Source organism: Neofelis nebulosa, chromosome 16, assembly GCF_028018385.1.
Source record: "Neofelis nebulosa isolate mNeoNeb1 chromosome 16, mNeoNeb1.pri, whole genome shotgun sequence".
Taxonomy (NCBI): domain Eukaryota; kingdom Metazoa; phylum Chordata; class Mammalia; order Carnivora; family Felidae; genus Neofelis; species Neofelis nebulosa.
The window spans coordinates 18,946,323-18,972,776 of record NC_080797.1 but is presented as its reverse complement, the minus strand read 5'-3'; the positions used below and the strand labels follow the sequence as shown (position 1 = coordinate 18,972,776).

At 56.1% G+C, this 26,454-nt stretch overlaps 1 protein-coding gene across 5 annotated transcripts in view; it reads left to right on the top strand.

Annotated features, from left to right (window-relative positions):
* The first annotated feature begins 76 nt into the window (after positions 1 to 76).
* Positions 77 to 26,454, top strand: part of LLGL2 (LLGL scribble cell polarity complex component 2) — a 35,229-nt gene continuing 8,851 nt past the window's right edge. The window contains exons 1-8 of one of the 5 annotated variants that reach the window (XM_058703055.1): positions 77 to 276; positions 11,984 to 12,078; positions 21,593 to 21,690; positions 22,910 to 22,991; positions 23,285 to 23,400; positions 23,840 to 23,998; positions 25,743 to 25,905; positions 26,048 to 26,180. In XM_058703055.1, the coding sequence (XP_058559038.1) occupies positions 12,004 to 12,078; positions 21,593 to 21,690; positions 22,910 to 22,991; positions 23,285 to 23,400; positions 23,840 to 23,998; positions 25,743 to 25,905; positions 26,048 to 26,180 (826 nt within the window). In that variant the 5' untranslated portion in view covers positions 77 to 276; positions 11,984 to 12,003. Of the gene's footprint in view, positions 277 to 11,680; positions 11,782 to 11,810; positions 11,832 to 11,983; positions 12,079 to 21,592; positions 21,691 to 22,909; positions 22,992 to 23,284; positions 23,401 to 23,839; positions 23,999 to 25,742; positions 25,906 to 26,047; positions 26,181 to 26,454 lie in introns of those variants that run through there. The other 4 variants (XM_058703054.1, XM_058703050.1, XM_058703052.1 and 1 more) reach the window with 4 other exon arrangements.

Below are 26,454 nucleotides of genomic sequence, written 5' to 3'. Positions count from 1 at the left end.
CCTCGCTGCACTCCCGCCCCGTCGGCGCAGAAATGCAGGGGGCGGGGCCAGTCCCGGGGGCGGGCCGCTGGGGCCCGGCGCTCGCGGCCCCGCAAGCCCTCCCGGCTCGCCCTTTATGTAAATAGCAGCGGCTCCGCCCCCTGCTCGCCGCGCCGGAGGTGAGCAGGAAGGAGACGGCCGCCCAGCAGCCCGTGGGCCGGCGGCGGAGTGAGCGGAGCCGGCGGCGGGAGCCGTGGGACGCCGAGGCCTCGGGCGGGGGCCGGCCTGGGGCTCCAGGTGAGGCGCGGGCCCGGAAGCACCTAGCCGGGCCCGCCCCCTCGGGGCGCCCTCCACTCGGGGCGGGAAGGCTGGGGAGGGCCGGGACCCCTGGTTTCACGGAGCGGGGCGGGGAGAGCTGTACAGGTCCGCTCGCCTGGCCCTGGATCCCGTGGCTCCGTTCGTCTGGGAGAAAGACACCTGTAGGAATTGCGGCTGGGAACTTTTTTCTGCCTGAGCCGCGTGCGTTTCCACGATTTGAGCTTTGGAATTGCCCAGTAGCGTTGGCTTGGGGAAGCGGGGAAACAAGTGCCCGGCCGGGCTGTGAGTGCAGGAGGTCACCGCCGGCGGGGGTGGGATCCCCGGGCCTTGGGCCCCACGTGCAAGGCGCCTGGCCCAGGAGGCCGGCGACGCGCGCCTCAGGTAGCCCGCTGTCTTCGAGCAGCGGCCGGAGCACGTTACCTCGGCGGCTTAGTCCCTGCCCCTGCCATCTGGGCCCACTCCCGGCCGGCCCTTTGTGCCTCCTAATCCCCGGACGCAGGAAGCCCGCGGGAGGGACTTCGGTCTCTGGGCCTTTCTCCGCGTCTGGCGGCTTTGGACACCTTTAAGGGAACGTTTGGAGATCCAGTAGGTTTTCCACAACGACGCGGGTGGGGTTGCGTTGCGATACGTCGGGACTTGGTGAGGAGTGAAAAATATGGTCTTGCCAAAGCGTGCAAAGTGTGCTCTCGGTTTGCCCTCGCTGGACACTTTGTACACACGCGCAGCTTTGGCAGTGAGAACTGACTAACCGGGAGAACCGTGGCGTGGCCCCCTCGGGCTCTCACCTGAGATACGAGGAGCTTTGGGTCAGGCGGCGGGCCTTGGACTCCGGGCCCCTTCCCGTGGGGATCATGTGCCAGATGCAGGGCGTCTGAACCGGGGCTCTTGGGATCTTACGCAGAGTTTACAACTCAAAGTCCTGTCAGGCCGCAGAGGGGATTGTGAACAGGGAGGGGAGCTGGGAGGGAATGAATGTCAGGGATACGGGAACCCCCAGGTGGGAAGAATGAAGAGGTAGTCTAGAATAGCTGTGGCCCAACCCGGGGTCACAAGGGCTTTCCAGGAAGACAGTCTGTGTCTGTGTGAGCTGAGGCATTGGGACGGGTCCTCGGACACATGGTCCTACTTCTTTATCTTATCTGGTTTTCTTAAGTGATCTGCCCACAGTGCTTACCTATGGCAGTCAAGACTCTAACCCAGCTCTGGGGGCTCTGACCACTGCTCACTCCTCTTCTCCAAAGTTAGACTAGGCCAATCTCTGTGGGGGCCGATGGACAGTGTTGCCAGTGTCTGAGGTCAGCCTGCTTCCCTACTGTTCCTTGAGTCAATGGAGTGTCCCCTTTGGTGGCAAAATGATACAATTTCAATAACTTCATAATTTAGCACTTAGGAACTTTTGAATACAATGGCATTAAAAGAATAAAAAGGCCCGTAATCCCAGATGAACGGTTAGTTTAAAAAATTAAAAAGGCAGTAGGGGCCTGGGACACCTGGGTGACTGAGTCGGTTAAGCGTCCGACTTCAGTTCAGGTCATGATCTCGCGGTCAGTGGGTTCGAGCCCCACATTGGAATCTGTGCTGACAGCTCAGAGCCTGGAGCCTGTTTCAGATTCTGTGTCTCCCTCTCTCTCTGCTCCTCCCTCTCTTGTGCTCTGTCTCTCAAAAATGAATAAACGCTAAACAAAAAATTTAAAAAACAAAAGGCAGTAGGAGCCCATTGTGGGGAAAGTAAAATGTTTTAGAAAGTGTAAAATAGGGGCGCCTGGGTGGCGCAGTCGGTTAAGCGTCCGACTTCAGCCAGGTCACGATCTCGCGGTCCGTGAGTTCGAGCCCCGCGTCAGGCTCTGGGCTGATGGCTCGGAGCCTGGAGCCTGTTTCCGATTCTGTGTCTCCCTCTCTCTCTGCCCCTCCCCCGTTCATGCTCTGTCTCTCTCTGTCCCAAAAATAAATAAAAAACGTTGAAAAAAAAAAATTTAAAAAAAGAAAGTGTAAAATAGTCTACGGACATAGCGCCCGATCTCGTCTTATCTCAGAAAGTGTGAAATAAGAGACATAACTCCCTCTTGCCTCACAGTCTGTTTCCTTAAACATGGTGTTAAGTTTTAGTGTCTTTCTGGACAGCAGGTGTAGTTTTGGATCATGCCTTGCTGATTTCTTGCTACATATACATAATCTTGGCTCAGGCACTTAACCATGCCACGCCCCAGCGAGCCTTGTTGACAGGAGAATGAAAAAAATGTCACGAACACGCGTGGCCTGGTTTATAGCAGGCATGGGGGTGTGTGTGAGCTGCTTAAATTCCCCCATAAAGCATAAAAAGCGTCACCTGTGGGCCTCCGGGCAGACTCCTGAGCCTTTTGGACATGCTTGATGAGTTGTGAGGGAATTCGGCTTCTTTGTCCAGACGTCAGCTGAGAAGTCCTGATTTTTTTTTAAATATTTTATTTTATTTCCTTAAATTTTCTTTGAACATTTATTCATTTTTGAGAGACAGGAAGGGGCAGAGAGAGGGGAAGACACAGAATCCGGAGCAGGCTCCAGGCTCTGAGCTGTCAGCATAGACCCCAACACAGGGCCCAAACCCATGAACCATGAAATCATGATGTGAGCCAAAGTCAGACGCTTAGCCACCCAGGCGCCCCAAGAGATCCTGATTTTTGAAAGCCTCTGGAAGTCAGAACTTTTAAAAAGCAAATATTGTTCCTTGAAACTAGGGAGGCAGAGGGAGAGGACAGTGGCCTCTTCTAACTTCTCACCTTGCGTTTCTGTGGCCCTTGGTACTTCCCCCTGCTTCCTGGAAAAGCCAGAAGTGAGGCATGGTAGCCAGACCCCAGCTGGGGGCCTTTCCTGGGAGGAAGAGGGTATACAATCTAATCTTTTTGCTCAGCAGAGGGCTTGGCTGTATACGTTTTGTACCCCGTTGGAGGTGGAGGGGGATCAATCACATTCTTGTGTTGCTCTGTTGTCCTTAAGGAGCTTTAACTCCATGGTGCTTTCTTTCAACTTCGTTTAGGAAAGGGGTGTCCTTCTGGCTCCTGGCCCCAAGTCTCTGTGTCTGTCCCCCACTCCCAACTCCCCCCCCCCGCCCGGTTCCCTCCCCCCTCCCCCCATAGAGGAAGTGGTACCTGGAGCTAGAAAGTGTGGAGCTCCTACAGTCTGTAACACGCCCCCACCCTCCTATCCCTCCCGTCTGCATCGAGCATACCGGGCAAGAGTCTCTGGAAACCTGTGGGGTTCCCCAGCCTTGCTGGTCCTTCCATAAGTGTGAGGGGCAGCTGTTGAGACACCTGAGTGGAGGCCCAAGAGGCCCACGGTCCCTGCTCCTGGGTTGGCTGCCGTGAGCGGCACTGGCCGCCTGGACTTCTTCTGAGTATTCAGCACCGAGAAGCCTTCTTATCTCACCCAGGCGATATCACAATCAGGGCTCCTCCTGGGTCGAGGCATGCCAGGTCTGTTTGGCAACTCTGTTTTCCCCTTCCCAGGAGCAGTCTTCAGGGAGGAGGAGGGTATGGGGCAGGAGAGGGGTGTCCCCCGGGGGCCATCGGTACGGCTTGCTCTTTTGCACTTCTCCAGCTTTGGCTCCCAGGGTTCCCCGGGACACCCTCCCTTCCCTGTGCCCTGGCACCGTGGGGCTCTGCTCAGCTCCCTTTGAGGTGACCTTCCTTCCCCGCCCTGCCTCTCAGAGGAAACTGGTACTTTGAAGAGTCACCCTACTCCTTCCCCTTCCCAGGAACCACAGTGAATTCTTGAGCTAGGAGAGGCTCCTCTGGGCGTGGGGACAGGGAAGCTGCTAGGTACCTGACTCTACCCTTAAGGAATTCAGCAGAGACTAGAGCCTTCTCTCAAGACACCTGACTCAGTGTTCCCAGGGTTTGATGAGAGGGACATCTGGGCACAGGACTACTTGATTCTAGCAAATAATATTATTCTTGGAGCCTCCTTGCGGGGTGTCTTGGAGCCTTGGTCTGAGGCAGGGCCCACAAAGGTATCTCCAGCAGGGTGCCAAGCATGATGTCTACATGACCCTGGCCTTGACCCAGAGACTCGAGAACAGGGTGGGGAAGTTCCCTGAGGGACCCTGTGAGACCCAGTACTCCTTGGGGTCAGTGGTTCCCAACTAGAGAAGACCTTTGCCTTGTTGATCTCTATTCAGTCCTAGCTGTTTACTCATTCAGGTAATAAGTATCTACTGGTGCCTCTACGTGCCCAGAGTGGTTTAGACACCAGCCATTAACCTTACACAAAACAAAGATCTCTGCCATCCCAGGACTCACGTTGTAAAGGGTGGGGAGCGTGAGTGACAGAAAACGAGCATAAGTAATAAAGTAAGTGTTAAAAGTTGATTCGAATTATTTAGAATAAGAACAAAAGTAGGGGATTGGGACCACTGGGGTGGGGGGGTGGGTTGCAACTTGGAGAGGTAGCGAGGGCGCCCGTTTGAGCACAGACTTGCAGGAGGTGAGGGAGTTCTTCAAATAACATCGGAGCGTCTTCCATGGTGGACACTGAGCACTGGGGATCCAGCCATGGACAGGACAGGCGTTGTCCCTTTCTCCTGGAGCCGACCTCTCTTGGAACCTCCTTGGGTCAGCTGTTCAAGGTTTGAGGCAAGCAGGAGGCTGTGGAATGGGGCCTGAGAGGATGAGGCAGGCCACCTCCCACCCCAGAATGGCTGTCCACCTCCTCCCAGAATGGCTTTCCTCCTCAGGCTTGGCCAACTCCAGTCTGTCACTTCCTTGGAGAAAGTCTGATGTTGGGTTGCAGAAAGGGACTGAGGCCTCCAGAACGGAGATGTGTTCAGGGAATGCATGCATTTCGACTTCCCACCCCATCCTCCGGGAGGGAAACCCTCTAGGAGGAGCCCTGGGTGCGGCAGGAAGGCCCTCCCAGGATTGTGGGATTGGCCTGTGGCTCCTTAGGATGGGGTTGGGGGTTGCGACTGCTCTGGGCCCAGCCGGGGAGGCTCTGGCCACTGACCCAGGTTGTCCCATCCAGGCTTTGCCCTGCACGAGGGGTCTGAACTTGGCAGACAGGGAGTGGTGCAGTCAGGTTGGAGCTCAGATTGGGGCTGGTACCCTCACTAACTGCTTGGGTTTGATATCTCTCCGAATGGGTTATTCCATAAGTGATAGAGTTACATGTGGTGATGCAGGTGGAGTGCTTCCGATGGTATCTGGCCACGGTTTGGGTCTCGATCCTTGTTATTACCTAACACCAGCAGTGACAACCCTCTGGTTTCTGTCCCCTCTCTGGGTGTTCTCCTTAGTCCCACCTCCCACCTAGCCCCGCGCCCTTTCAGCCAAGGTGTGGTTGCTAAGCTGCTGGCCAGGGCACTGTCTGGTGCCTCTGGGAGATTGGGTTTCCCTGGGCAACACGGACGCCGGCAAAGCAGCCTTGGGTATCTTAGTTGGCACAGACAACTGCCCCAGTCGGTGAGAGCCCTGCCCCACCGCTCCCCTTGGTAGGAGGTTTACTCACACCCGGCAGACGGAAAGACACAGCCACATGCGGGCCTCACACAGGATGTCGTTGTCGCCCTCGTGGGGAAGGAAGGGTAGCCTCTGCAGCAGCAGGGGGCTGTGGGGAGCGCAGACAAAGGGGAAAGGAGAGAAGAGCTTGGGACTCCAGCTCATGCTGTTTGTGCTCCTGGAGATGGGGAACTCAGCCAGGTGCTGAGTGTGGCTACCGGGGCCTTCTTTCCCTCGGGCCTAGGTGTCCAGAGCCCTGCCCCTGGGCATAGCCTCTCCTGGCAGATCACTGGAGCTGACCAGGCTGTTGAGGGACCTTCTCAGGTCCCATCGCACACGTTCGTGACAGACGGGGCTTAGCTTGGCCAAGCCTCTGCCTCTGGGCAAATGGCACCTGTGTGGGGTGAGCAGTCTGGGCTGGGACCCCCTTTTTCCTCCCTGCGAGCACAATCAGATCTGCTTAGAGATAGGGGCCAAGACAAGCCTGCCCCATTCGGTTATTTTGTCTCTGCCTCTCCTGGTCTCTTTACTGAGGTCCTGAGATGCAGGGTTCATATGCATCTCAACGGTGGCGTCTCCCCCAAGGATGGAAAAGGAAGCCGGGGTGTGATTTGCCAAAGAGACCACTCTCCTGTCTTTTCTAGGGTGTGCATCAGGTGTGGGGAGACCAGTCCTGGCCTCTGGCATGTTTCATGGCCGGTGGCAGTGTTGGGTGATTTGAGCAGCAGGAAGGGAAGGAAGGGAATCACCAGGTCAGCTGCCCACAGGGAACTCACAGGCTGGTTCCACACATGAGGCAGAGACCTGTGTGGAAAATGGGTAAGAATCAGCCCCCACCCCCCAACCCACACAGCTCAGGCATCAGTCAGCAAGCTTCACATGGCCCAGCCCCAAAGCCTGAGTGCCCGCACCCAATGGAACAGGGGGCAGAGCCAGGAGGGATGCTTGGAGTTTAGTGCCGTCAAGGACAGAGAGGGCGACAGGCAGGAACTGACACTGAGGCTGGGCAGTCTTTAGGAGTTCAGGGGATGGAGGTGTTTCTCCTTACAAAGCCCCCTCTCCGGGGTTATGCTCTGGCCATGTGGCGGCCCTGGTGCAGGGAGCCAGGAGGACACTCAGAGCTTCTTACACGTCTCCAGTGACTGCCCCAGTCTCTTCTTGGCCTCCCCATTGGGCGTGGCCTGTAAAGTAGTAACGTCCTTCACCCCCAGGTCCCGGGACCCAGAAGCCCAAGGTCATCCAGCTGGTGCCACCCGCCTCTCTCTTCTCCCCTGTTCAGGTTAACATGGCTGGAGAGGAGCCCAGCCCCCAAGAGAGCAGGAGTGATCCCACCAATGGCACTGAGTGCCTCCTGTGAGCTTAGGGGCCCCCTCATACCTGACCACTCTCTGGGCCTTCGCCCCTTCTCACATGTGATCCTCTTAACTGCCCTGCCTGGGAGGCAGATAAACCAAAAGAAGAAAAAAAATCTCCACTAATCCCATAACCCTGCCAGTGTGTTGTCTACTTACGTAAATATTTTTTAAGAGTCTACCTGGCTCTCGGGTACATCGTGTGCACGTTTCCATGTCCACTGTCTTCTGCCCCTTACTGACTATACGCCTTCCATCGTGGTGCTGAGCACACTTCACCCGCTCCCCGTTGTCAGCCCCTTAGGTGGCTCCTGATTTTCCCTGAGAGCTTAACGACCAGCACAAGGCTGGGGAGAACATTTGAGGAGCTAAATGGATGCCCTTGTCCATGGTGGTTTTAGGGATCGTTTTAGCATAACGTGTGGTCAAGCCTTCAGGGCGGAGGGGGAGAATGGTCAAGATGGGTTCAGAAAACGCTTTTTAGATGATTTTTTTTTTTTTAATTTTTTTTTTTTTTCAACGTTTTTTATTTATTTTTGGGACAGAGAGAGACAAAGCATGAACGGGGCAGGGGCAGAGAGAGAGGGAGACACAGAATCGGAAACGGGCTCCAGGCTCCGAGCCGTCAGCCCAGAGCCCGACACGGGGCTCGAACTCACGGACCGCGAGATCGTGACCTGGCTGAAGTCGGACGCTTAACCGACTGCACCACCCAGGCGCCCCTAGATGATTTTTGATGTGTTGCACGAGGGACACGAAGGTTATTTCAGATGAAAGCACACATGGAGACCATAATGGATGGAGCTTGGGGTGGGGGGCTGAGCAGATGGGTTGGCCAACACAGGGCCACGTGGGGTGGGGGAGGGCAGACCAAGGCAGACCCTGCCCAGGACTGTCAGCCGGCTCCCAGTGAACTAGGACTGAGACTCTCCTCGGTGGCCCGCCAGGCTCCCCTTTCTGACCCACTTCATCTCTCCTGTTGCCGGTACTCAGCCCCTGTGCTTGTCTTCATCCTCCTGGAAGATGCAAGCTTGTTCCGTTCCCCTGACACGCCCTGCACCTTACCACGGCTGACCACTTCCTATCATTCAGGTCTGGGTGGAGACGTTTCCACCTCTGCTCGTTCAATTTAGCAGGGGCGCTGCAGTGAAAAAGAGGGCAGAAGTCCTGAGTGAGAATGAGAAGGCTCATCCTTGTGGAGGGCTGCCCGGATAACAAATAAGATTAGTAGGGAGACTGTTTTACTGTGACCAGTGCTAAGGAGCAAAGCAAAGCTGGGAAGAGAATGTCCAAAAAGGGACATTTAAGTAGAGGGGAGGGAGCGGGTGGGCTATGGGCTATCTGGAGGAAAAGCATCCCATGGCAGAAGGAACAGCAAACCCACGGACCCAGACGCGGGAACATTCACTGAGTCCTTCCAACCACCATACCCTGGTCACTCTGTCTTGTCCCCTTCCTTCGTTTCCTTGTTGGCCCTGCTCTCTATCTGAAACTGTCCCGCTGACTGGTTTCTGAACTTGTGAGTCATCACGGTCTCCCCTGCAAAGATATCAACTTGGTGACATAAAGGATCATGTCTGTCTTTGTCACTGTTGTGTCCCCAGCCCTAGGACAATGCCTGCTCCCTGCCAGCAGACCGGTGCATCCCCCTTTGCAGATGAGCTCGCTGGGCCTGGAGAAGCTACCTTGGGAGGCCACCCAGCTTGGAGGGGCTAAGCTATGGTGGTTGAGCCCTGGCTGTTGGTACCAAGCCCTGGCTCTTTCCCTTACGCACCCCCCCACCCCCCACCCCCCCGTTTCCCGCCACCCAGGAGTGGGCTGAGTAGGTAGGGTCTGTTCCCATACCATGAAGCTCCAGGTCTGGGTTCCTGAAGCTTCTCTCTGGAGAACCCGCTAATCGGGGGTGAGGGGAGCTGAGGGTTTGCCTGGAGGTGTAAATCCAGCCAGTCCCAGACCTGTTCCCTTTCAAGAAGGGGTGCGCTTTTTATGCCTTGACCTGGGCAGTTATTTCTGTGTTGGGAGCAACGTTGAGGGGTTGGCTGGAGTGAGGAACAGACGTGGCTGTTGGTCTTGGTCCTGGCTTCCCCCGTCTCACCTACCCCCTTCCTTGAGGTCCCAGCCCACTGTGGAGCAGGTGGCACCTCGCCAGCACCTCACAAGCAGCGACCAGGCCCCAAGCCCCCGCCTGCATGGTTGGCTCTGAGCTGAAGGCACGTGGGAGTGTGTGTGTCTGCATGTGGCCGTGCCTTTTAATTGCAGGGATGTAATTAGGCACCCTCTGTCCTGTCGCATCCATCCTTCCCTGCCTCCCAGAGTCCTTAGATTTGGAGTGCGCCAGACCTGGGGGCAAATCCAAGTTTTGCTGGTTTCTCCTCAGCGCCCTTGAAGCTCCCCACCCTCTGTGGTCTTCATTCCCTTGTCTGCCAAGTGGAGATATTCCACTCAACTTCAGGGGGGCTCGTGGAGGGTGAACAAACATCCGGAACGAGGTTTAGGTGTACCTTGTACAAAAGTGCAAAGGAAAGGAAGGGTCAGGACATGTACCGACATGCCACTGTGCCTACGAGTAGTGGGATTTCGGGAGGATTTTCTCCTCTGGGTTGTTTTTTTTTTGTTGTTGTTGTTTTGTTTTACAGTGAGCAGGGATTACTTGAGCGAACTGTTTAAAAAGTAATAAAAATAACACGTAGGAGTCTGGTATAGCGCCTGGTATGCAGCAGATGTTCTGAGGGGCATTTGGGTGGATGGCATGGCAACCATCTCCCACCAGTCTCCACATCCTGTCTGCCTCCCTCCTCCCTGCACCTCGTCCCCCTGGGTCTGTGCCGTGTCACCCTCGAGCCTGTGTGGGTCCTTGGCACAGATGGCCCTGTGCCCTCTGGTCCTGACCCCACAGCCGGCATGGATCCTTCAGGGCAGAGCCCAAAGCAGCCTCTCCCTGGAGTCTACAGGCCCCTCTCCTCCTCCAGGGCACCGCTCCCAGCTTCCTCTGGCTTCTGACCCAGTGACCTAGGCCCAGGCAGGGAAAGCGGACGCCCCCAGGAGCCCGGAGCAGAGCTGGTGCTGATTTATGAGCTTGTGCCGCCCTCCCCCACAGCTGGAATGCGGGGCCGAGGCTCAGCTGTTTGTCCGGGAGGCCCAGCAGTGTTTTCATGCTCGGTCCCCAGAGCCTCCAGGACTTACCTATGTTTCTTCCCTGATCTGCTCTGGGCCTCGGGTCCCGTGGGCACCTGGCAGTTTCCCGGCTACCTGCGGTGCCGTAGGGAAGGGGGGCACCCCATTCTGCCCTGGCTTCCCCAAAATGTGAATAGGCCCAAACCTCTCACATCCACCCCACCCCCTCCTGCAAGTGGCGGTCTTTGTGGTGCCCCAGAAGGTGATGGCCCTCGGGGGCTGGTCTTTACCTGTTCCCAGCCAGGGTGGTGTTTGGATTGCCCCAAGATGTGTGTCTATGCCAAGTGGGGTGACCCCTCCCAGCATAGCCAGCCCTTGGTTGCTCTGCCAGAAGACCACCACCGCCACCCCCCTCTGCCAAGCACTTGCCTTGGAGGGAGCCCCCAGTCTTGGACCACACAGGGTCCTTTCATATGCAAAGCCCTGGCCTGATGGTTAATTTTTGTCACCTCCTGAGAAGCCAGAAACTAAAGGGCATCCTTCAGGTCTCAGATCCTTCTTTTCCCAGTCTGGGCCGGGGGCTTTTCCCAGTCAGATCCCCAGTCTGGGCCAGGGGCTGCCCTCAACCTGCACCCTGGCCTGGTTCCCCCTGGCAGGACACTCACTCCACATGCTACACTGGCCTGTCTTTATCTGCACCTCCTCCGGTGCAGGGGCCGGGTCTGCTTAGTCTCTTTATAGTGTCCGAGTAGGCCTGAGCCCCTGTGTTCCTGAGGACGGGCCTTGGTGTCCTGTGGTCAGTGGGAGGCCGTGCTACTGGAAGCCGGAAACTGAAAAGAAGATGATCCTTCTCCCTTCCCCCAAGGATGATCCAGAAATAGTTGCCCTCGGATTGGGAATGCATTCTACATTCAGATGGCTTGGGCTGATGGGTTTGGGGCCTTGAGCTGGTTTCTTTATTGGGAACAGATTTCTTCTGATAAGGCTCCACTTAGGCCCATGGGAAAGGGAGTCACGGTGCACCCCATTAGAGCCCAGGGGAGCTGGGACCGGGATGGACAGAGATGGGGGGTGGGAGGCATGCAGCCGGGAAGCCCAGGGCGAGGGCTGCGGCTTCCGAAACCCCAGTGGCCTCTGACTGTGTGCCCTGCACGTCACCCACTCAAGCTCCTGCCAGTTGTGGTGGGAGAGGCTTCCCTGCGGTCAGCAGGAAGGGTCTGCCCGGGGGGTGCTGGCCCCCAGAGATAGCTACCGGGCCTCTCTCCTGCCCCTGTTAGGGTTCTGGTCTGGGAGCCCTGGCGGACAGCCTTTGTATTTCTGCCTCCCAACTGGCTCTCGTGAGAGAGGCTTGGGAAGTTTCCCTTTCTGTTTAGCTGGGCTTTTATGGTTTTTCAGAAAACAGGTTAACAATTAAGCTAATTAACCTCAGGGCCTCCACTCCTATAAAGCCAGGTGAAATGGCTTCCTCCCCCAGCTTCTCCCGCTGGCTTTATAAGGCCACAGGTGGCCAGGAGCAAGCGTTAGAGCTTCAACCAGCCCCGGACCTCCAGGTACAGAAGTCCCTGAGGTCCCTCGACTGTACTTTGCAGATGGAGCGAGGGTGCGCAGGAGGGTCGACGGTGAAGCCGCTGTGGGCCCGGAGAGAGGGGCTGGGCCCGGCCAAGCTGGAGCCTGGGAGCCAGGATGGGCGCTGGGGCCGGGGCTGTGCGTCTGCCTCACCCTGGTGATCAGCGGCTCCTCCTCTTTCGCTAGGAGGCTGCACACCAGGCACGATGAGACGGTTCCTGAGGCCAGGACATGACCCTGCGAGGGAGAGGCTCAAGCGGGACCTTTTCCAGTTTAACAAGGTAAGGGGAAGTGGGAGAGGCGGCCAGGTGTTTATGGCAGGCACCATATTGTCCACCCTCCACGGGCTGGGGCACTCAGCTTGCCTTTACCTGGATTAAGGTACTTCAGTCGGTGCTGCCTGCAGTCCCTCTTGGGAATGTGACTCTGGAAGTGGGGTCCGGTTGGCAGGCTTTCCTGGGAAAGGGCAGTGGGATGCCCAGGCATCAGGACTCCCTGTCCCGAGTGCCCATGGCCGTGTGACCTCTGCAAATCACCCTGCTTCGTCTAGCCTTAGTTTCCCCACCTGTAAAATAAGGATAAAACAACCTCTCTCCTCACGGTGCTGTTGAGGATGCTTAGGGACAAGAAAGGTGAAAGGAGGCTGAACCCTGCAAGGTGTAACTATGTTCCCATGATGCCAGGTTCCTTGGGCACTGACCACAGGCTGTGGCTGTCCCCTTTCTCCTCACGTTGCCCCCAGAGGAAAATGCAGCTGTCCCTGTAGGCCCAAAGCAACAGCTCCTTGTGGCAGCTCTAGGCCTGGGTGAGCGGGGAGAGGCGCCTGGGACAATGTGCCACAGCTGGCATTTGGCTGCCCCAACCCCAAACCTGCTGCTCCTGAGGTCCCAGAAGCTCCCCAGGGCCTCCCCAGGGTGGCTGGTGCCTGAGAAGGCCAGAGCTGCCCTGTAAACAGGAGGAGCACAACGTGGTTTATTGGCTCTGCAGCCACCTAGCAATCTGCTCCTGTTTCGGGGTAATTAGCCTCTCTTATGTCTGCTTTGATCTGGGCCCGTGGCCTGCGAGCCTGAGCTTCCCTCTGCCCCACCAGGTGGACTGCAGGAAGCGGAGGACCATGGTGCTCTGCTCCTCAGGGGCGCCGGGACCCCTCTGGGATGTGCTGATGGACAGGGCTTCAGATCTCACTTGGCCACTTAGCACTTGGGTGACCCTGTGCCTGTCACCCATGTCGTAGACATGTTACAAGGATTATATGGAGTTAAATAGTTTGTGGTCCAGGAACACTAGCTGCTGTCTGTCTTCAGAGGCTCCCTCCCAGGGAGAAAGAGTTCCCAGGGGCTTGTTTGAGGCTGGTGGCAGTCCCCACGTGTCCTGCTATTTTCCTCTGATTTTCTTGACCTGTGGCAGGTGTCACGATGGAGCTTTGCTGTGAGGCCACCCCCCTGTGGGATGAGGGCTTCCCTAAACGAGTACCTCCTCCCACTGTCAGAAGGAAGCTGTGGGCAGGATTTTTGGGCCGTGGGAAACGGGGTACAGGTGTTGGGAATGTGGGATCTCGGGGCCCCTGGGGGCCTGCCACCCTTGGTTCGAAGGAAGTAACCCGTGAGTTTGGTGGGGGGGGGGTCTCAGAACATCAGCACCCACCTCGGGGCTTGGGTGACCTATGTATGCCTCCATTGCCCCTGATGACACTGAGAGATCTCACACCCCAAAAAGGTGGCCAATTCTAGTAGAAACCGGACAGACAGGCTCAGCAGAGGGAGGAACCCCTGCCCCAAGTTCCAACTGTGTGTTGGGGTGGGGCTGGGGTGGGGCTGGGGCAGAGAAATCATCTCCCCCCACCCCCCACCCCCCTACCCCCAACCAGGGCCCCACAACTGGTGGCCTTCAAACTTGGCTGCCCCATCCCCTAGGCCTGGCTGGGGAGAGGGAGAGAGGAGGCTCCTTGAATCCCTTCCTCCTTCCATTCACTTGCTAGGAACCTGCCCTGAGCACTACTACCCAGGGCTGGGGCCGTGGGGATCTCAGATAACATCTTTGCCCTCCAGGACTTTTATAGTTTGGAAAGAGGGAAGGAGCTGATGGTCTGAAAGAAATTCCACTTCCTGGGACTAGAAGAGGAAGGGAGGGGGGGGATGTGGGCTGGTTTAGTCTCATCTAGACACTGAGTGAGTGGTGGACCCTGAAGGGTTGGGAATGGGGGATGAGGCCAGATCCTGGAATATTTGGAAGCCTGGGTGGTCCCACCCATGCCAGCCCTTTCCCGGCCCCAGGCTTCCCTGGAGTCAGCTTGAGGGAGCCTGGAACCTGGGAATCTAGGGCCCAACACACCATAGCTGTGGTGGGTTTTTAGCAGGACAGTGAGCGATCCCATTTAGAGTTTAGACAAGAACTTTTTTTTTTCTCAGAAGAGTATTGCAGTGATTGGATGAGGCCTGGGCCGTTGGAGGAGGGAGGGGGCGCAGGTGTGAATAGAACAGGGCTTCTCAACCTCCTCCCTCTTGACATTTGGGGCTGGCTATGTGGTGAGAACAGTTTAGCGGCATGCCTGGCCCTGCTCTCCCAAGATGTACAGCCAGAAATGTCTCCAGACACTGCCCAGTGGCCCCTAGCTGAGGACCGCTGGATTAGAGAACTATTTAGGGCATGAGGCCTGGTGCTCAATGGGGGTGTAGGAGTCAGGGGGGCAGGGAAGGGCAGTGGGTGCCCAGCGTGACTGTGGGGGTGCCATCCCGGGCGGTTAATGGTGCCAGGCACTGGGGTGGGGAGCCCAGGAGAGGTGAGGAGCAGGTTAAGGGAAAGTGATCCGTTTAATTTGGACAGAATAACAACGGTTATCCATTTATTGAGAGGCAGTTTGGTCCAGGGGTTAGTGGTGCCAGCCCCAGAATTGAGTGTCAAGGTTCACCAGGTGGGTGACCTCGGGCAACTCACTCATCTGTCCAGGGGAGACGACAGGAGCTACCCCAGAGAGTTGGTGGGAAGGTTAAATGAGTTAAGGTCTAAGTTGCAAGGCTGTGCATGGCTGGTGGCTAGGGATTCGGAGCATAGCCCTATGGGCCTTCTCTGGCCCGAGACTGAGTCTGGGGAACCTTGGAAGCGTTGGGTGTCTGCACACAGGGGGATGGATACACCGAGCTGGAGTTCTGAGCCTTGGGTGGCCCATCAGTGCAGGTGTTATTAACACGGAGGTGAGGGGCCCTCTGAAGGGTGCCTACGGCTGGTGCAGCAAGCAGTGTGCAGACCAGACTGGTGGTCTCTGGGAAGGAGCTGTGCCTGCGGATGGATTCTCTGAACCCTCAGCCAACCAGCTAAGGGGCTGGGTGGTTCCGTGGTTAGGGGCAGGGAGGCTGGAGCCAGACGGCCCGAGTCGAGATGCCAGCTGTGTCGCTTTCTCACTAAGTCACTGCAGACACGTACATTACTTACCCTCTCGGCTCCTCAATTTCCTCATCTATAAAGCGGGCATCGTAATAGTCTCTACATCCAGGTTGGCACGCTAAGCAAGTTAAATGGCTTTGAATGGTGCCTGGTACACAGTTGGTGCCTCACCCCATCCTCGTGACCGGTGCCTCACAGCTGGTGGCGTTCCCATTCTGCACGTGAGAAAACTGAGGCCTCTAGGGTTTGCACAGCCTGAGTATATGGCAAGTGGTAGCGCCGGCTGGGAACCAGGTCCCCCCGGTTCCATCTACCTACCAGCTGGCCCCTGAGGGTGGCAGCCTCACCTCCCAAGCCTCAGTTTCTTTCCCCTTGACCTAGTCTTCTGAGCCATCGAGGACAAGATGAGGGGACTGTGGAGCCTGCTGGACATGTCAGTGGGGAGGAAGTGATGCCAAGGGGACAGAAACTTCATGCCATAGTGAAACTCCTTCCTTGGAAATCACTTGAGGCCCCTCCCTCCCCTGGTGAAACCAGCCGTTGATAACGGCTCTGCGCCCTTCCTGCCCAGCCCGCCCACACTCCCCCCACCCCCAGGCCCTGAACAAACAGTGTGTTCCTGACCGGCTGCCCCTGTCCAGGACCAGGTTGTTTTGTCTTGGCTTTTTTGTGGCTGGGCCCCTGGTGTCAGGTGACAGCCACACAGGGAGGGCCAGGTTGCTGCCACCACCAGGAATCTGAGCTGACCACACCCAGTACAGGGCAGTGCCACCCAGCCCAGCGGCTGGGCGTGACCCCTCTGGCCCTAGACAGCCCTCCTTCCAGCCCCCCAGCAAGATCCTAGGCCCTGGATCTTGGCCGGCGTCCTCCCTCACTGAGGACAAGATGAAGGGGCCCCACTGTCTCTGACCAACAGCCTTTGCTCTCTCCCTTCCGAGAACTTGAAATGGGGTCCTGGAGCCAGCAAGAGACAGACGGGGCTTTCTTCCCCGCACTAGGCTAATGTTGCAGTTTGGCGGCTCCTACAAATCTCTCCTTTCCCAACTGCTGTCAAAAGAGTTCATTGTTCTCTCCTCCCTTGGCAGAGGTCACCTGAGCCAGGTAGCAGGATGAGGGCAGGGCCAGGTAGGCTGGATGCTGAGCTCAGGAGGTAGGGGAGGCTGGCATCAGTGGCTGTCAGGCTTTGGGGCAACCTCCCAGCTTGAATTTGAGCTGGAGGCCTCTGCTGTCCTAGGCTGAGGTCCCTTCCCACCCCTTGTCCTGGGTGGAGGGATGATTCAGGGCTGCTGTGTGCCTTGGCAGTCCCACAGCAGGGCACCCCTGGGGCTGAGTCCACTTCCTGTGCCCCGCATCGACCTTGTACTCTGCTGGGGGGCTGCGTCTTTAAAAGCTGTCAGGGGCGCCTGGGTGGCTCAGTCGGTTAAGCCTCCGACTTCGGCTCAGGTCACGATCTCACGGTATGTGAGTTCAGGCCCCACGTCAGGCTCTGTGCTGACTGCTCGGAGCCTGGAGCCTGTTTCAGATTCTGTGTCTCCCTCTCTCTCTGACCCTCCCCCTTTCATGCTCTGTCTCTCTCTGTCTCAAAAATAAATAAAAACATTAAAAAAAAAAAAAAAAAGCTGTCAGAAGTTGGGGGATGGGACAGCCAAGGAAAGGGGAGGCCAGGCTGCTCTGGGTTTCTAGCTCCTCCCTAACTGACCTCTGTCCTCTCCCCAAATCCAAACCCCCTCTTTCCCCATTCCCAACAAGACCCCCAGGCCTCTTGGAACTGGTCTGGGGCCACACCTCCTCCCCCTGCCTGCACTCAGGTTTGCAGCCTCCTTTGGGGATTTGTGGGCTTTATTTGCAGGTTTGCCTCTCTTCCCCACCCCTCCACAGACCTGGGGAATCCCCTGTCCCCACACTAATTACATTTGAACCTACTCTCTTGGTCCCTGCCCAGGTGCGGGCACCATGATGCTTCCTCCCCTCATTTTGTTCTTGAGGGAGCCATGATCCCTTGAGGAAGGTATCCTGAGGAATTCCAGGGACTGATGCCTCAGGAGGAAGGCAGGCTCTAGGGGGCAAGGCCTTTGTGCTCTGGGGGGTGGGCTGAACCTTCCAGCCACTGTCTTCTTGAGGGTTTTGTTCAAGCTGCGGGTGGTCCTGCTCGATGCAGTCGTAGGTATCCTCCCATTTATCAGACGTAAAATGAGGCTCAGAGAGGCAAAGAGTTCACCCAAGTCCCAAGGCATTTTAAGTGGAAGAAGGGGATTCAAAGCCTGGTGGGCCTGACTCAGTCCCCATTTGTTCATTCTTTCTTTTTTTGATACGTATGTATGTATTTATTTTTATTTTTATTACTATTTTAACTTACGTCCAAGCTAGTTAATATACAGTGTAACAGTGATTTCAGGGGTAGAGTTTAGTGATTCATCACTTACATATAACACCCAGTGCCCACCCCAACAAGTGTCTTCCTTAATGCCCCTCGCCCATTTAGCCCATCCCCCTACCCAACACCCCACCTCCAGCAACCCTCAGTCTTTTCTCTGTATTTAAGAGTCTTTTCTGGTTTGTCCCCCTCCCTGTTTTTATATTATTTTTGCTTCCTTTGTGTTCATCTGTTTTGTATCTTAAATTCCACATATGAGTGAAGTCCTAGGATATTTGTCTTCCTCTGACTGACTTATTTCACTTAGCATAATGCACTCTCGTTCCATCCATGATGGTGCCTTTCTTTTTTTTTTTTTTTTTTAAGTTTATCTTTTTTGAAAGAGAAGAGAGAAAGAGCAGGGGCAGAGAGAGAGGGAGAGAGAATCCCAAGAGAATCCCCGTCCTAACACGGGGCACGATCCCACGAACATGAGATCATGAACCTGAGCTGAAATCAAGAGCTGGATGCTGGGGTGCCTGGGTGGCTCAGTCAGTTGAACGTCCGACACTTGATTTCAGCTCAGGTCATGATCTCACAATTTGTTGGTTCAAGCCCCGCATTGGGCTCTACGCATGTGGATCCTGCTTGGGATTCTCTCTCCCTCTGCCCCTCTCCTGCTTGTGCTCATGCACACGCACGTTCTCTTTCCCCCTCTCTGTCTCAAAAATAAGCCTAAAAAAAAAAAAAGGTCGGATGCTTAACCAACTGAGCCACCCAGGTGCCCCAGTCCCCATTCTTTCTAAACCAGCTTATGGAAAAGAAGGTGGAGACGAGAGGCAGTAGAGAGAGGCGGTGGGAAATGAGAAGTGCAAGAAACTGAAGGCTGGGTCCAACCTTTGTCTCCCTCCAGATTAAGGAAAAGAGACCCACCAGCAGGAGTAAGTCAGGTGGGATGTAGGAGAACTTCCTGCCTGTGGGTTGGTAGGATAACGTGTGGCTGGAGAGGCTAACAGAAAAAGAAAGCTGCATGCTGTTTTCTCTTTGGCTTGACTTTCTTGCCCATATCCTGAGGCAGAATTGTCTAGGGCAGCACCTCGGCCCAACAGGAGTATAACATGAGCCACATGTGTAACTTAAAATGTCCCAGCAGCTGCATTACAACATTTTTTAGACAAGCGAGATTAACTTTGATAATCTATTTTGTTTTTAATTTTTTAAAAACGTTTATTTATTTTTGAGAGAGAGTGCGTGCACACACATGACAGAGTGTGAATAGAGGAGGGGCTGAGAGAGAGGGAGACACAGAATCCAAAGCAGGCTCTAGGCTCTGAGCTGTCAGCACAGAGCCTGATGTGGGGCTTGAACTCACGAACCGTGAGATCATGACCTGAGCCAAAGTCGGATGCTTAACCAACTGAGCCACTCGGGCGCCCCTGATAATACATTTTGTTTATTAACTCAAAACATCCAATATTGTTTCAACATGTAGTCAATAGAAGTTAATGAGGGTTTTTCTAGGTTTTTTGTTAACACAAAATCTTTGAAACGCCAAGTGTATTTTACACTTACAGCATAGTTCAATTCAGACACAAAATTTTCTTTGGAACTGTGTGCCCTGTACTTAGAGTTTGGGAGATTTGCATCTTGGTCTGCCTGACTCCAGCCCCTGTTCCTTTAGAACCCAAGAACTCACCTGGAAAGTTTTTCAGTGACTGAACTGTATGCCCATTCTTAAATTTAAATTAATTAAAGGGTGCCTGGGTGGCTCAGTCAGTTAAGTGTCTGACTTTGGCTCAAGTCATGATCTCATGGTCTGTGGGTTCAAATCCCCATTTTGGGCTCTGTGCTGACAGCTCAGAGCCTGGAGCCTGTTTCAGATTCTGTGTCTCCTCTTTGCCCTTCCCCCGCTCGCACTCCATCTCTGTCTCTCTCTCTCTCAAAAATAAATAAATATTAAAAAAAAATTTTTTTTAATTAATTAAAATGAAAACTTCTGTTCCTTGGTGGCACTGGCCACATTATAAATGCTCCGTATCTCCGTGCAGCTCACAGCTGTCCTACTTGGCAACGCGGGTCTCCTCCTGGGCACAGGGCTCCTTCCTGCAGGACTTTTTCCCCAGACTCCTCCAAATTCCAGAGGCTTTGGCCTTGTGTTCCTGCTGATTGGGATGATCGAAAAATGCTACCGTCCCAGGAAACTTTTCTCAAGCCCTGACTGCTGATTTCCTGAGGCCCCAGCAATCTGAGACTGGCTGAGGCCGGAAGGGGGCTCTGGGCGAGCTTATCCCCGCAAACACCATCACATGCCCTGCCCCCCACCCCCTTTTCCTGGGAAATGTTTACATTCCAGACACTCTGCTATCTCCCCAAGGCTTTTCCAGGCGCTGCATTTTTTACATAGCTGAATTGGGACCTGGGCTGGCTAGCGGGGCTCCAGCTGGGTCACTTCTGCTCTCCAGGCCATCCCTTCCAGGTATAGCCATTTGTAGGGCAGACTAGTTCCTGGCAAAGAGCCAGACCTGGGGGGCCCTTCCACTTATGTGTCCCCAGAATAGAGACTCCGTGGAGCTCTTGTTCCTGGCCTGCCCCAGCTCAGGGCCTCCTCCTGTGAACCACCATCCTGGACTGGATGAGCCAACAGACAGCATTGAGTTTACTAAACTATCATGCCCACCGTCGTCAGGACTTCTCCTTTTCTGCTCCTTTGAGGCCGGATGGGACAGCCAAGGGAAGCCTAGAGGAGGACCCTGGGCCTAAGGAGAGCCGCCTGACTGGTACAACCTTTCTCTTCAGGGCAGAGTCTCCATTGCTTTAAAAAACGAAAAGTAAAGCAGCTGGCTGGCATCCTTTGCCCTGCTCTGATCTAGCTCTACAGGTTCGGCATCCCCTGGGGTGGGAGGTGGGGGGGTGGGGAGGGCTGGTGGAGAAAAACAACCAAAAACCGTCCTGAAGATGGTTTATCAACCCAGATCTGTAGTGTATACACCCATGCCTTTTAAACCTGGAGTTCCAGAACTGGAACCTCTGCCTAAAGAAATACTCCAAGTTGTAAGCAAAGGTAGGAGTCCAAGAAAGGTCGTCAATGCAACTGATTGGCAACTGTAAAACCCGCAGAAACAAAGGTGTTCAACAACTAAAGCCTTGTGAGTTAGGGCACCTTTATGTGGGGAATAGTCCTTAGCCGTTTAAAAGTTACTTTAGTGCCTTTGACGGTTTGGGCCCGCTACATACAGGCGGACAAATGGGCGACAAAGCTATGCACGTCCGTATATATCCGTGTGGCACAACCCCAGTCAGGTCTTTGTATTAAGTAGAGACACACACGTGTATAGTCGCAACACAAAGACTCACAGATGTTAGCAAGGGTCACTTCTGGTTGCGGGAGTATGGGTGATTTTTGTGTTCCTTTTCAAACTCCTTCATATGTCCCAAGTTTTCTATAATGTGTATTACTTCTATAAGAAGAAATGAGCAAAAGCATGTGTCTGCAACAAAACTCTAGAAGCTTCTTTTCTGGAAAGATAGTGGAGAGACCTCACGACAGAAAAACTTGCAAGAGAGCAGGTGTTTGGCCCCGGAGGAGCCTCGGATGGCCCAGAGCTGGGACAGGCTACTGGGGGGTTCTGTCTAGCCCCTGGGACTGCCCCAGACCTGTGGTACAACCAGGCTTCCCGAGCCATCTGGTCCATTGTGGCAGCCCCTCCCCCCCACAAAGCTTCCCTTACCCCCCACAGGAGGACTGGGTCAGTCACCCACAGTATGGGTGGTGGAGGAACCAAGTCAGAGTTCCTGGAAAGCATCGAGTGGCCAGTGTGGTGTGGTGTCGGGGGAGAATGCGCTCCCAGGGCTGGCCCCAGGGCCTAAGACTGGGTCACAAACGGGTCTGGGATTGACTCAGCACTCAGGTATCTGGGTAGGAACCCGAACGTTACTGAATTTCTCCTTCCTGCTGGAGGTGGCTCTGTGCTGCACTCCTCTGTCCAGCCCTGGTGCCCCAGCCGTGGCGGGGCAGAGGGGACATGTCTGCAGGTTCCATCCCCACATGGTTCTCGTTCCAGACGGTGGAGCATGGCTTCCCACACCAGCCCAGCGCCCTTGGCTACAGCCCATCTCTGCGCATCCTAGCCATTGGCACCCGCTCCGGAGCCGTCAAGCTGTATCCTTTCTGTCCTCCCAGCTCCCACCGGGGGAGGGGCCCTGGCGTTGGCGGGATTCAAACAAAAGTCAGTTGTAGATGACCCCTCCTGGTACTGGGATGTTCCCTCTTGGGGAACCCTCTTGCGTAGCCTCTTGGGAGTCAGCCCCAAATGCCGGAGGTGGAGTCAAGTTTTTTGTTTTGTTTTCCTTTCTCCCACTTAGTAGACCCGGGGTAGCAGGCCCAAGGTGCTGTCCAAACCAGGGTGTCCTTGGGTTTGAAGAGCAGTGCTAAGCCTTCCAGATTCTCCCCAACCGTGCACACCTGCCATGTACACACAGGCACATCAGAGAGTAGAACTGACTCCTGGTTGGCAGGACATTGGTCTGAAAGGGCCACATTTTATCCAAAGCATTGGTTCTGGGCCACGGGGGACTCTGCGTTTCAGAGGCAAGCCCGAGGGTTCCAGGATGATGAAGGATCACCGCTTGGGTCCTCTGGCCTGGACTACAAGTCTGGGAACTTCCCCAGCCCCAAATCCCCCCTGAGTCCCTAGAGTTGAGCCAGTTGGGACATGGGAGTACTGGGAGATGGGGAACCACCCATGGGGAGCCTGGCTGGAGCCTCCAGTGAGGCTGCGGCTCCCTCCTGTTCCTCTTATGCAGCAGGGGCGGGGGAGGCGGGGACACCTCTAGCGGGCTGGCCTAGGCTGGAGGTGGCGGATAGCACTCCCTCAGCTGGTTAATCATTGCCAGGCTACAGCCACATCCTGGTTACCAGTCCCCGGTGCCACAGCTGCTGGGGTGGACCCATGGGGGTGCCCTTTTTCTCAGGTGCCACCTTGTGGTAGCTGATGGGTTTGTTGCAGCTCAGGTGGGGCGGGGGGCACTGTAGGAAGCAGCCCAACAGTTACTTGGATAAATCTCCACCATCCTGGGGTGTCTGCCCGCCCCCCCCGCTCCCCTCCACACACACCTGCCTGGCTGGAAAAGTTCTCCCTGGTTGGAGCTGGCTCCACCTCGGGGTGACATCACCGCTGGCCAAGGGCCCTTGGGCCAGGGCCACTGCCGTCTCCTCCCAACCCAAGGCCCCGGTCACTGCCGTCTGGGAGGAGGGCAAGCCCTTCTGTGACGCTGAGGTATTTACACTCCTTGCCACGTGGGCCCAGAGGTCCTGGCCCTTGGGCGGGAAGGGGTGGTGTCCTGCCTTCTGGAGCTTTTCCTGAGCCTGCCACTCGTAGCTATGGTGCCCCAGGGGTGGAGTTCATGGGTTTGCACCGGGAGAACAACGCTGTGGTGCAGATCTACTTCCTACCTGGCCAGGTGAGGGGGCCCTCCGCATCCTCCTACTCTCACATCACCTGGAAGGGATGGGGAGAGGCAGGCGTTTAGTAGTCCTGGGTTTGGTTCTGATAGGAGGGCCTGGGACCACCTCCCTTCCCCCAGCTGCGGTTCACAGACCACCCTAAGAGCAGCCAGGGGTCTTTTGGTTCTGGGGCTCCCTGAATCAACCGGCGCGGGGTGGGCCGCCCCAGTGTGAAGGGCCCCAGTGAATGCTGGCCCTCCCTGGTTAGCGACACCACACACTCCTGGTTCCTGTCCCCTTCCCTCCCTAGTGCCAGCTGGTCACCCTGCTGGACGACAACAGCCTCCACCTGTGGAGCCTGAAGGTCAGAGGCGGGGTGTCAGAGCTACAGGAAGATGAGAGTTTCACGCTGCGTGGCCCCCCAGGGTAAGGACCTGGTACCCGTCTTCTCCCGGCCAGCCTGACCGGCACACCCAACTCCTGGGTGGAATCACCCTGTGAAGGTCCTGTGGAGCCCTTGGTGGTCCTGGCAGTTGTTTGAGCCAACACAGCCCCACATGCGGGTGCTCTGGAGGAGCAGGGCCCTCCACGCCTACACCGTCTGCACAGGAGGCTCTGGGGAGTTTTTTCTGCCTCCTAGCCCAAGCTCTCTACCATCTGTCTTCTGTCTTGGCAGGAGACACTCAAAATGTTTGTCCTGGCCCAAGACACCATCAGACCCCGTTAAAGGACCTCACAGGCCCGCTTTCCCCAGCCACGGCCTTTCCCAGGACTGCCGAGGGCAGCCGGGAGTCGGGGATCCTAACCCCGGGGTCTCCCCTGCCTGAGTGGCAGCCAGCTCACAGGCAGCCATTCTCGTCCTCAGGGCCGCCCCCAGTGCCACACAGATCACTGTGGTCCTGCCTCATTCCTCCCGCGAGCTCCTCTACCTGGGCACCGAGAGTGGCACCGTGTTTGCGGTGCAGCTGCCGGCCTTCCGCACGCTGGGGGACCGGACCATCGGCTCGGACGCTGTGCTGCAGGGGTGAGCTGGACACCTTGTTGCCATTAGGAAGCTGTTCCCTCCAGCTGAGCGCGGCCTTCTCCCTTGAGTCCCAGTAGTGTCTTGGGAGCTCATAATTTCTCTCCTGGGAAGTCTACGGGGAGGGGAGAAGAGACCCTCAGCCCCCAACCTGTCCCCTAACTTGAGACTCTCGCCCCATAATGTGTTAGCACCATAGCACTCTGAGGAGTCTTGGGGGTAACCTGTCATTTCATTTAAAGGTGAGGAAAATGATGCTCAAAATGATTTCGTAATGTCACCAAGTCTCAGTCCAGCAGTCTTCACGCTGATCATGTGAATTTCAAAACCCCAGGGGCTCCGGAGGGGGGCAGGTGGGGCCCAAACCTCGTGTTGCCACATCAGGTGGGGCAACTCCTGGTGAGATTTATGTTTTGGAGTCTGTGCTAAGTTTTCGTTTGCATGCAGGCCCCATGGCCAAAGCTCTTGGACAGCCATAAGCCTGTAGGTTTCTTCGGATCACTCTGGAGGCTTTGCTCCATGACGATGATGTCGGCAACAGAGAGGGAGTCAGATCAGGTCTGGGTGTGGAGAGAGGGTGCCAGGGTCCAAAGGAGGAGGAGACGAAGCACTGGCAGTGGTGGAATGTTTTGCCATTTCACGGGACAGAGAGGAGGCCGGGGTCCTGGGATGTGGGGCTGCTTCAGGCTCAAGCGAGCAGGACCCTGGTCCCGAAAGGACTGGCCTTCCAACGTGCTCACATCGCTCAGGGCCCACTGTCCAAGGAAGAGTGTTGCTGGGTTTGGGAGGATTCCTACTTGGGGCTGGCTCCGCCTGAGCCCAAACGTCTGTCTTTCCCACCCGGCAGGGTAGCGTCAGGGCAGCACGACCACGGTCAGAGCAGGACTGTTTGCGGGTCAGCAGGCATGGTGGCTTCTCAGCCTGGGCGCCCCGTCTGTGGCCAGGACAGCAGGAGGACCTGTTCCTCACATGTGGCCCTGCCGGCACCCACGTGACTCTGTGCTGGTGGGAGTCTAGTTGCCGGGGGGCCTCCCCCAGCCTGAGTGCCCCGGGAAGCCCCTCCTACCAGTGTAAATCCTGTTCTAAATGAAAAGAGGTTTGGCTTGGGTTGGCAGAGAGGGGTCCAGGTGTCTGTGTTTCCTGCTCTCCCTCTTTGGTGTGGGTTCTTGGTCCGTTGCCTGCCACCTCATGGTCTTCTGTTGGCTTCAGCACCTCCAGACTTCACGTCAGCATTCCGGGCCCAGAGAAGGAGGAGGGGGACAGGGCTCAAGGCCAGACCAACCTAATGTAGGGAGTTTTATTTTGTGGGTTTTAAAAACTGTTTCCTTATGAAACACCACTTATACAGAAATGCACTAAGTATGAATGTGCGGTTTAATGGATTCTTGTAAAGTGAGCGTCCCTGCAGCCACCCCCTGGACAAAGAAATAGAACTTTGCCAGCCTCCCAGGAGCCCCCGCTGTCCTTCCCAGTCACGAGTCCCTCCTTCCCCCGAGGTAGCCACCGCATCAACTCTTCTGGAAGCCACTGCCTTGCCTTTCTTCGTAGTAGTATAACCGCCTGCGTTTGTGGATGGATATACAGGATATATAGGTTTCTATATATCCTTGTCCTCTTGTGCGCATGGCTTCTCTCTCCCTGCGATCTTCCCACGCTGGCACTTGCACGCGGTGAGCAACTGTGCCACATGCTCCGTCCTGCCCTGTTGGTGGCAGCAGCGTGGGCTCACAGTGCTTCCCTCGGCCAGGTTGCCCGAGGACGCCCGCCACCGGCGGGTGTTTGAGATGGTGGAAGCTCTGCAGGAGCACCCCCGAGACCCCAACCAGGTCCTCATCGGCTACAGCCGCGGCCTCATCGTTGTCTGGGACCTGCGGGGCAGCTGCGTGCTTGGCCATTTCCTCAGCAGCCAGGTAGGCGGTGCCTGGGATGGTGGCGGGTGCCACGTGGCGCTCTCAGGCCCCCGAATCACCTAAAGCCCTTGTGCTGAGACCTGCGGGTACGGGACCACCACCCTGACCCCAGCCTGCGCGCTTTCCCTCTCTTCCTCTGAAGCAACTGGAGAACGTCTGCTGGCAGCGGGACGGCCACCTGATTGTCAGCTGCCATTCCGACGGCAGCTATTGCCAGTGGCCTGTGTCCAGTGACACCCAGCACTCGGAGCCCCTGCGCAACTGTGTGCCTTACGGTCAGTGCTCCGTCCGCCTAATGGGGCCTGGCCCTGCCCTGTCACTTGCAAAAACAGTATCCTCTGTTCCCAGTCTGTCTTCCCCACATTGGGGTGTAGGTGCCCAACTCCTAGAAGCAAAACTGGGGCCCAGAGAAGTGAAGGCTCTGTCCAAAATTGTGCAGCAGATTTTCAGATGCCCGTCATGGCTTTCTCGAGGGACTGCTTAGAGCAAGACTCCTATGCAATCTGCTGCATGGGTATGGGCTTGAAGGGTCTGGGCCCTATGGACATA